The sequence below is a fragment of the Contarinia nasturtii genome, unplaced genomic scaffold (genome assembly GCF_009176525.2).
Source record: "Contarinia nasturtii isolate CC-2019 unplaced genomic scaffold, AAFC_CNas_1.1 Cnas_scaffold_695, whole genome shotgun sequence".
Lineage (NCBI taxonomy): Eukaryota > Metazoa > Arthropoda > Insecta > Diptera > Cecidomyiidae > Contarinia > Contarinia nasturtii.
The window spans coordinates 1,990,861-2,000,627 of NW_022198046.1; the positions used below are offsets into that span (position 1 = coordinate 1,990,861).

The 9,767-nt window shown below is 32.9% G+C and overlaps 2 protein-coding genes across 3 annotated transcripts; one reads left to right on the forward strand and one right to left on the reverse strand.

The window, feature by feature from the left end:
* Positions 1-572: 572 nt before the first annotated feature.
* On the reverse strand, positions 573-4,473 carry LOC116340718 (transmembrane protein 184C). The gene is made up of 10 exons (XM_031767350.1): positions 3,671-4,473; positions 3,440-3,592; positions 3,176-3,363; positions 2,547-2,745; positions 2,351-2,429; positions 2,128-2,263; positions 1,995-2,065; positions 1,802-1,904; positions 1,229-1,736; positions 573-909 (listed from the first exon to the last, which is right to left on the reverse strand). The coding sequence occupies exons 2-10, from the start codon at positions 3,537-3,539 to the stop codon at positions 632-634; spliced, it is 1,662 nt and encodes a 553-aa protein (XP_031623210.1). The 5' UTR covers positions 3,540-3,592; positions 3,671-4,473; the 3' UTR covers positions 573-631.
* Positions 4,474-4,891: 418 nt separating this feature from the next.
* Positions 4,892-9,662, forward strand: LOC116341176 (calnexin). Of its 2 annotated transcripts, none has more exons than XM_031768091.1 (14): positions 4,892-5,118; positions 5,845-5,965; positions 6,338-6,673; positions 6,736-6,807; positions 6,872-6,905; positions 6,997-7,304; positions 7,365-7,542; positions 7,652-7,780; positions 7,918-7,991; positions 8,081-8,150; positions 8,221-8,291; positions 8,452-8,583; positions 9,029-9,217; positions 9,290-9,662. In XM_031768091.1, exons 2-14 carry the CDS (start codon positions 5,846-5,848, stop codon positions 9,353-9,355), a joined length of 1,779 nt encoding a protein of 592 aa, XP_031623951.1. In that variant the 5' UTR covers positions 4,892-5,118; position 5,845; the 3' UTR covers positions 9,356-9,662. The 2 variants fall into 2 exon arrangements, with proteins under 2 accessions (XP_031623951.1, XP_031623952.1); XM_031768092.1 differs by lacking the exon at positions 8,452-8,583 and adding an exon at positions 8,797-8,916 and having other exon boundaries at positions 4,894-5,118.
* Positions 9,663-9,767: the final 105 nt, after the last annotated feature.

Consider the following 9,767-nt stretch of genomic DNA (forward strand, 5'->3'; position numbering starts at 1 on the left):
ATGAAATAAATAATTAATCATTCAGATCAGTGTGTCGATATCTATACTTTATCGGTCCACTATATAGCAGACAATATATTTAGCTGCCGTCATCTGGATATTTCAGCTCATCTGGATGCCGTCAGCAGATGATGCAAAGTGAAAACAATAGAAGTGATTGTTATAGTAATACCAGTATATAACAAGCTTATATACCTATAACAATCACTTCTATTGTTTTCACTTCTGACGATATCCAGATGAGCTGTAATATCCAGATGACGACAGCTAAATATATTGTCTGCTATATATGGAAGATATTGCCGCACGGCACCGTATCGCACGATCGAAGTGAGTGTATACGGCAAAAATCACAAGTTGCCGTGCGGCAGTAGAAAGAACTGTGTGTATGCGTCAACATGTTTGCCATCCGCACTCACGTCGATCGTGCGATACGGTGCCGTGCCACAATATCTTCCATATATAGTGGACCGATATAGTATAGATATCGACACTATTTAGTGCTATTTCTATATGTTATGGACACACTGATTCAGATACATATATTTGCGTGTCGGATTGTCTTTTTGGTGTTTACAATGTGTCACGAAATGTAAGAATTTTATTTAAACATCACATCACAATGACATCATTATATATTGGGATCTTTTCGAAAATGTGTGTGATCTTTTTCAATGCCTTTGACATCGATGCCCAGAAAATCATCAGTCGGTGTGCTAAGCCAATCACTTGCATTGCTATCAGATTTTTTCATTGTTACTGCTTTGGTATTGGCTGCCTTTTCGTAGGCTGATAAATCGAAACCAGACAACTCACTCCTGGTGATATTGTTTTGATCGTATCGTGATGATGAAGCTGATGATTGTGTTGCGTTTTGTGTGACTCGAGGTTGTTGTACAAAATAATTACCTATGGAGAAATTACAAAATAGCGGAAAAGTTGAAAAATTTGAAAATATGTTTATTTTTGTAAACACACGTGCTAATAAAAACCAGTGTTCGCAACGGAGGCGATTTCTCGATTCCGACGCCGAGGGACGCCGAGACTATTTAATCCAATTTTTCAAAAAATTGCGAACTCGGAAAAAACACGGATGGCGAAATCATTCCGACGCCGACCGTTCTCCGATCATCTTGGGTTCGGTCGGAGTCGGCGGTCGGTCGGCGTCTGAGCTCGGTCGGAGTTGTGAACTCTGATAAACACAGTCTATATGATTTATATTAATTACCTAATACTTTTGGAACACCGTATTGTGGTGAATAATCTTTTGTTTTTTGATTCCTGATGCTAATTCCTTCGTTTCGGTGTTTTAAATGAACTTTTGCCAAATCGTCACTCGAACCAATTGCCAAACGATCGTCGCTAGAACTCATTGCTCCATAATGATTGTTATGACTTGAGCCTTCACTATCTGAAGCACTATTTATATTATATGCACCTTGATACGATGTTGACCCCAAATTTGCATTGTTAATAACCAGACGATCGGTTTCGGCTCCTCTTGCCATATAATATGAGGTACGACCCCGGAATCTGCGACTTAACGAACTGCCCACAACACCAATATGCTCTGACAAATCTTCTCTCACATCATTAAAATCCCACATGGGAGCCAAAGAGTTGAACCATGTACGATCATTGCCGAAATTTGGAATATTTATATGATAAGGTTGGTGTGGGAAATAAAATTTGTGAGCAATGGCAGCGATAAACATTTCAATACAGATAAGAAAGTCCTGAAAAAAAGATGATATTAGTCATAGTACATTTTTAACGGCTAGATTCATGAAGAGTTTCTTACTTGTAGCTTCACGGACAATCCATTGAAGTCATTATTCCCGTCTTCACCGAAAATATCTTTTATAAAACCAAAATAAACCAAGAAATCGATGATAACACTTTGACTGTAAATAAAAAACAAATAGATTAGATTGAGTAAACTTTGTTAACAAAACACCATTTCTAAAAAACAATTCAAGAGAATGAATGCTTACACAAATGTAAAGAATACAACCGCTTTGATGCACAAGAATTTTGGCAATGGCTTCATAGGTTTCAATTCGTCCTATAAATATATGATAATTAGTTAATTGACGAACTAATCGATATTACGACTGTAAAAATTACCTTAGTAGCTTTATAAAATAATACTAAGCAATACATCGCTGACATTTGGCTGATGTTGTTGATTAATACTACATACGGGAACGCAACATCTTGTGAGAAGACACCATCTCCATATACTCCGTTCCATTCGGAAATTCTATTGATATAATTAAACAATAACACAATGACAGATAATAGAAATACGTCTTATCATTTTGCATAACAAAATTTGCGACAGACTTACACAGATATGATTGTGAGAATAGGTCGAATTACGACGTATTGTAAAACACCATGTTTACAATTGTGCACAAACTCTCTACCTAAGGGGAGAATCACAAAAGAAAAGAATTAATTGGAAATAATCGATAAGTAATCGACAAATAATCGAAATTAATCAATAACAATTATTAAATAATAGAAAGGTAATTTTTCTCTACCCATGGCCCACGGTTGCATGCAACACAATGGGAACACATGATTTACAGGTGGTTTAAACTCAAGTGTCGCCTCTAAATCCATTTCCAGATTCAAAAAATTCAGCAGATATGACATGAAATTGTAAATTACATAGGCTTCATAGCATTCACGCATACTATTCATGTAGAACGAATACTCAGGAAAAATCAAACCGAGAAACTGTAATACAAAAAAAACGATCGATGACAAATTGAATTATAATATAGTGAAACCTCCCAATAGTGTTAGTACTTGAATTTTTCTATTTTGATGAAAAAAAAGTGAAACCGTGCAATTCCACACTACTGGAAGGTTTTCTGTAATGCTACTGTGTTCAAATAAATTAAGCAATAAGCTTTTTTCTGCAGTTGATTATACGCAACTGATAAACTATGATGAAATACAACGCACAGTTGAATTCTATAGAATAAAAATAGTAGATTAATTCCTCATCGATTAAGGCAAACCCATTTTTTGTTTCATACAGATTGCTTTGATCGGCGACAAAATAATATTCTCTTTTTACTCTAGTGCATTCAGGTCACAAAGATATGTGAAAATAAATGATATTTTGAACTGTTCAATGGTTTTCAATTCTATTTTTACTTACTGCATTTCCGGAGTAAATGGGAACCATCCATAAAATTCGAATAATTGGCTTCTGTAGAATTGGCTTGGTGAAATGCAACATATGCTGCAGGATATGCCAAAAACAAAAGGGCACTGATGTCAAAACAAATAGTCCTCCTACTAAAATCAGCTGATCTTTTCGTGTGAATCCATCCTTCACCGTATATACTGTTGAAAATAAAAATCGTTGAAAAATGATTAATTCGTAACCAATGAATTTCATGCAATGATGCAATGAACATACCTATAAGCCACGGTACGACAATAATAACAAAAAGTGTGTATAGCAATATCAAAATTGCCTTAATCCATTGTTGCCACGACGAACACAAGCTTTTACACATTTTATATAAAAAAATTCGCAAACCTAAGCTCCTCAAAACAATTTAATGTTTACCTTTCCAATTGAAAATGAAACTCAATTCAATTGGATCAGTCGAAAAACATATTATATTACAATCGTAGTAGCACATACGTTTCGTGTCAAGAGATGCACCTATTCAAGCGATAACCACAAGATTTTGTTCAATGATCTATACTAGATCAATTCAAATGTATGCAAAATCGCTGAAGTACACAATTTCAATTGAGTTCGAGTGATGTGTGTCGTTGTATTGTGGAATATGTTTTACTGATATCGTACATTCGATTGTGTCGTAAATATACGCATATGGTACTTTTTGTCGTTGTGTTCCTTTTGTTAAATTAGTTTCGCAACATTTCGGCACATTTACAGAATAATTTTGACACCAGGACTTGCCACGTTCGAACTTTGGCATATAAATTAAAATTTTAAGCAACTAGGAACTTTGAGTGTTCTTCAATTTTTTTTTTTTTTGAAACGAAGGTCAATAACGATATATTTTTAAATAGAGTGTAATTATGTTTCGCATTTTGTCCATTTACAAGCGTCCACTGTATTTTTTGTTGAAGTTAGTACCACCAATATTAATATTATCTTTCCATTAATTCCGTCCGATAGCAATGTTTTATGAATCATGTTCATATAACAAAAAAAATTTATTATTTTCTTTTTTCGAAAAAATTAAACAATTTTCTTATGTGTAAAAATACGTTTTGGTGACCGATAATGTCGTTTTGTGTAGGTATTTAAATTTTCAGCACTTAAATGGGAAATTTTTATCAATGTTTACAACATGATTGTTTATTTACGATTTGATTTATATATTTTTTTTGTGATTCGCACTGTATGTCTTTGTTGTTGTTTTGCGTATCAAAACTGGACCTTTTCAATTCAATACTAATGACATCTGCTAATGACTGCTGTGCTCAGCCTTGCTTTGTGTGTTTACTTGTTTCAGTATGCGTACGCATTATGACACTTGTGATCGATTGTTTACAAAGGCTGTGGTGAATTCACCTTTTTCAACTGGAAATACCACCTATTTGAATGATGAATATTTTACACAAATTTTTATTTTTCATTTCGAATTTTTATTTCAATATGTAATAAATAGTTTTTTAAAAAATAACATTTTAAACAACACAAACAATTTTCAATAGAAAACATAATATTTGAAAATCAGTGCATTTCAAATTCACCACGGCAGCTGCAACAACAACAACCACCCATCTGACGTTTGAATCATGCGGCGTTTCTTTATGCACATACTACATTTTTACTATCCAATCGCCGACACTCACGTATTCAACCAAATGTCATTGTAGTTGTTTTATCTTTCTCACTCGCGCTAGTTGTTCGTCATTTCATTCATTTAACTCAGTTCTATTTGTTTTACCATCAAGTTATTGTGAAAACTTATTTTTATTCCGAATCCATACATTCCATAAACAATTCAGAAGACACCTTTTCATCAAATAATCATCATATATTTGAAATAACTAGTCAAAAATATCTAGAATAGATATTGGCATTGGCGTTCAGTTCAACCTCCTATAAAAGTAAGTTCTGGAACGGAAAAAATTCATTGGCGCACATTACAATCGATTTCAGAAAGAAAAAATTTGTGTGTGTTTTTTTGGAATTTATCTGATTTCCATGTTATTTGCCTGACTTTTATCCTTTTTGAAGTAAGGAGATCGGGTTTTTTATCATTCTCCCTTGATTGCATTTTGAAAATTTTCGAGAATGTCCATAAATTGGTTACTCCATCAATATTAATTGAACCATCTAATTGGATTGTGAGCTATTGAATGAAATTAGTGATAAATTCAATTATAACGTTTCAATTCTGAATACAATTTTCTTTTTTCTTTTTTTTTTCAAAATAAATAAAATTTTATCATACTATATGTTTTCATTATAGAATTTTGTTCAGATTTAAATCTGTGAAAAATGAAAATAAATGTTTGCGTAGAAACTCATTTTTCATATGTATGACTCGTTGATAATTGCCATTAATTGAATTTAGTTTTGGTTCATGTGCAGTCACCCTCCTAAATGTTATGTTTGTATGTGGTGCCATTAACGATATGTTCTGTCACACAAATACATGGAAAAAATATTGTTTGCTTTGATATTAACCTGTAACTATAAAATGGATTCATGGAATGAATTAGTTATTCATTTCGGTCTAATTCAATTTTTGCCTTGAATTTTTTTCTAATGTAACGTGGTTTAAAGACATAACTTCCAGAAAATTGATGAATTATTTTTGTGATTTACAGAATGAAGCGTTGGCGATTCGACACTCTGCTATTGATTGCAATATTATCAACTTATCTAGTCACCATTTCGGCAAACGATGATCATGACGATGACGGATTATCAATTGAATCTGAGAAAATTGTAAAGAAAACTCATTTATTATATGCAGAGTTTTGCTCAGCGCTGCTGCCATCCACAGTATATTAAAATATCTTGCTGAGAATGCGTCGTCCATCGCATACGAATGTACGTAGCAGTTTTTACATCACAGCAAACAAAAATACATGCATTGTTCTCTATACAATCGTTTGAATGTTTTGAGTCACATAATCGTGAAAAGAAAAATGCATGCATTCTTGTTCGCTGTGATGTAAAAACTGCTACGTACATTCGCATGCAACGGACGACGCATTCTCAGCAAGATATTTTAATATGCTGTGGATGGCAGCAGCGCTGAGCAATACTCTGATTATATGAATGTACTATATAAATACCACTGTTTATATATTATAGGAGAATCCAAAACCTGCATATGAATCGTTAGAATCAGTCATTCAGTATGAGAGTCCGACCATTCAACCTGGTAAATTTCATTTTGCTGAACACTTTGATGATGTCCAGACTTTCGATGAAAAATGGATAAAATCGACGGCAAAGAAGGGAGAGGATGACAGTGATAAATACGATGGAGTATGGTCAATTGAAGCGCCGGAAGAACCAATTTTAAGAAATGATTTGGGATTAGTTCTGAAATCGAAAGCACGTCATTCAGCTATTGCCTCTCGTTTGATTAAGCCATTCGTTTTCACAGACAAACCTCTCATTGTCCAATATGAAGTTCAATTACAAGTCAGTTCTGTCTACAATCACATGTAAACACTGTATATTACAATTTATTTTGATTTTTTTAGGATGGACAAGAATGCGGTGGATCTTACATCAAACTTTTATCATCCGGAAAAGAAACTACTGACTTGAAAACTGTAATTTCATTGAATTTTAATTGTTTTTCTATTACAAACGTATTTTGTTTACTTTTTATTACAGTTTCATGACAAAACACCTTATACAATTATGTTTGGTAAATATTATATTTAATACGTTGTTGATTACAATTATATCAATTCCAATCATATACAAATTATGCTAATTATTTAACACATACATTATAGGTCCTGATAAATGTGGAAATGACTATAAATTGCATTTTATCTTCCGTCATACAAATCCATTGAATGGATCTATCGAAGAGAAACATGCAAAAAAGACTAAAGAGCGTATTGAAGAAGTATTCACCGACAAAAAACCGCATTTATATCAGTTAATTGTGCGCCCGGATAATACGTATTCGATTGCCGTCGATCATAAAATTATAAACGAAGGCTCTTTACTAACAGATTTCACACCGCCAGTTAATCCACCAAAGGAGATCGATGATCCAAAAGATTTTAAACCAGAGAGCTGGGATGAACGTGAAAAAGTACAAAAAAAATAATAACAGTTAAACATACATTTATTAAATACAATTCTATTGAAATAGATACCAGATCCACATGCAGCAAAACCAGAAGACTGGGATGAACAAGAACCACCACAAATACCAGATGTTACTGCAAATAAGCCGACTGGATGGCTTGATGACGAGGAAACTATGATACATGATCCCACAGCAAAGAAACCGGAAGACTGGGATTCAGAAATTGACGGAGAATGGGAAGGTATTCATTGCTTGATTTGTTATTTCTATATTTAAATAAGTATTTACATGATAAACAAAATACATCTGAACAATCTAAAATTATGTTTATATGATTTCTGTCACCTCAGCCCCATTGATTCCAAATCCAATTTGTGAAAAAGCAGTCGGTTGTGGCCTTTGGAAAGCACCATTGGTTGCAAATCCAAAATACCGTGGCAAATGGCGGGCACCACTCATTGACAATCCAAATTATCAAGGTATTGATTTCGCACATTTTCGAATTTCAAGCGTTTGTCTTTTCGAGATTATTGATATTTCAAATTCATAAACGAATTGATAGAAATTGAATTAGTTGTAAAAATATTCAACATTTTATATTTTCAAATTTATCAAGGAAAATGGGCTCCAAGACGTATAGCAAATCCAGATTTTTTCGAAGATTTCAATCCATTCAAAATGACACCAATTGTAAGCCACTCACTAATTTTCAATATTTCAATATAAATTCTTCATTACAATATAAACTTTTCCAAAAAAAAAAAAAAAAAAAACAATAGTCAGCTGTTGGTCTCGAATTGTGGTCGATGTCAAATAACATTTTATTCGATAATCTTCTTATTACTGATGGTAAAATGAATTAATTGCCAAACAAATTGACTGAAAAAAAGTAATTAACCACAATTTTAATTTTACTCAGATATCGTTGTTGCTGATGAATGGGCCGCTGTTACATTTGACTTAAAACAGAAGCAAATGGATTTGCAATCGGTAAGACTGTTTTAAATTTAGTTGCACTTCCATTGAAATCTCAAAAATACCCATCGTTATATGATCAATATGAAAAAAAAAACTTAAAATTTCAATGAAGAACAAATTGGTGTTGCTGATAAAATTAATTGCTGACATTATTTAATGAAATGACATGTAGGGTGAGAGTATAAGTGAGAGGAAAGAATTACCTACCATTGAAAATAAGCCATTATTTTGGACTATCTATGGTATTTATTGTATGATACCAATTTCAATTTACGTATGGTTTTTGTGGAAGAGAACACGTGAGGTACTAAGTGGAAATTTAAACTTAAAACGCTCGCCGCTAGATACCATCTTCCTCATGCAATATAATAATATCTCGACTTTGTTTTTTATTATCATATTCGATCATATTAAATTAGAATCATTTGATCTTCACGTATTTAGAATTTTTAGTATATCGCTCGTTTTGTATCCTTCGCCTTTCATCATTCATTCCCCCTTCGCTCTAAAATTGTAGGAAACCATGTTGCAACGTCTATTGAAAATAACCGATGACAAGCCATGGCTTTGGGCTGTATTTGTTCTTGCTGGTGGTTTGCCAATCACATTATTCATTTACTTTCGATGCTTCAATAAGGTACAGTAGTGCTTTCTCAGTAGAGACATTCACAAACATAAACGGCAAACATGTTTGCAAAGTATTTTATAATATTTCCATCTTACGTGTGCAATCATTTGTGATAAAATAGGATCCACCACGTGAGAAGGGTGTCAAGGCGAAAAAAACTGATGAAATTCAACCAGATGACGAAGAAGTCGAAGAAGAATTTGAAATTGAAGAATCAGAAACCAAAAATATTTCGCGACCAGCTAGTAAATTGGATCTGGAGGAGCCAATTACCACATCTCAAAATGAAGAGGAAGACGATGAAAATGAGGTAATTTAATCAAAAAATTTCATTAAACTGATTGATTTTAATTTTTATTCGTTTACTTGTTGGTTCATCAAGTTGGAGACAAATGATGAACCAGTTCCTAAAGACGGTGCACGGAAGCGAAAGCCGAGAAAAGACTAAAAGAGTCATGAGTGTTTTTAGTTTTATTGATATTCCACACTTATCGAGAATGTGGTAATTTCATTTTTTTTGTTTCTGTTTTATTATCGATACATTTTATTTGCTTGAGATACAGCAAACGAATGTTTAAAGTCACCAAATTTCAGTATCCGATACCAACTATTACTTCTGTAATTTTTAAACCAATTTCCAAAGCCAACAGATGTAAAACGACAGAACGATTTCATTTAGATTTAAGTTTATTATTTCCTGTAGTTTGAAAAATCGAATGAAAATGAATAAAGAAATAATTCTAGGAACAAATATCTATTGTATGTTTCAATGAACTCTGAATAATTCTTTAAAGGTAATGATTTTGCATATTTTCGAATTTCAAACGTTTGTCTTTTCGAGATTATTGATATTTCATTTT

What these genes read in the sequence shown, in the direction of transcription:
- LOC116340718 (XM_031767350.1), bottom strand. Translation starts at nt 3,539, where the DNA reads ATGTGTAAAAGCTTGTGTTCGTCGTGGCAACAATGGATTAAGGCAATT. An exon ending in CCATTTACTCCGGAAATGCA is followed by an intron (nt 2,746 to 3,175) that starts GTAAGTAAAAAT and finishes TTTGTATTACAG; the next exon opens with TTTCTCGGTTTGATTTTTCC. An exon ending in ATTCTCACAATCATATCTGT is followed by an intron (nt 2,264 to 2,350) that starts GTAAGTCTGTCG and finishes TTATATCAATAG; the next exon opens with AATTTCCGAATGGAACGGAG.
- LOC116341176 (XM_031768091.1), top strand. Translation starts at nt 5,846, where the DNA reads ATGAAGCGTTGGCGATTCGACACTCTGCTATTGATTGCAATATTATCA. An exon ending in GCTGGGATGAACGTGAAAAA is followed by an intron (nt 7,305 to 7,364) that starts GTACAAAAAAAA and finishes CTATTGAAATAG; the next exon opens with ATACCAGATCCACATGCAGC. An exon ending in AGGAAGACGATGAAAATGAG is followed by an intron (nt 9,218 to 9,289) that starts GTAATTTAATCA and finishes TGGTTCATCAAG; the next exon opens with TTGGAGACAAATGATGAACC.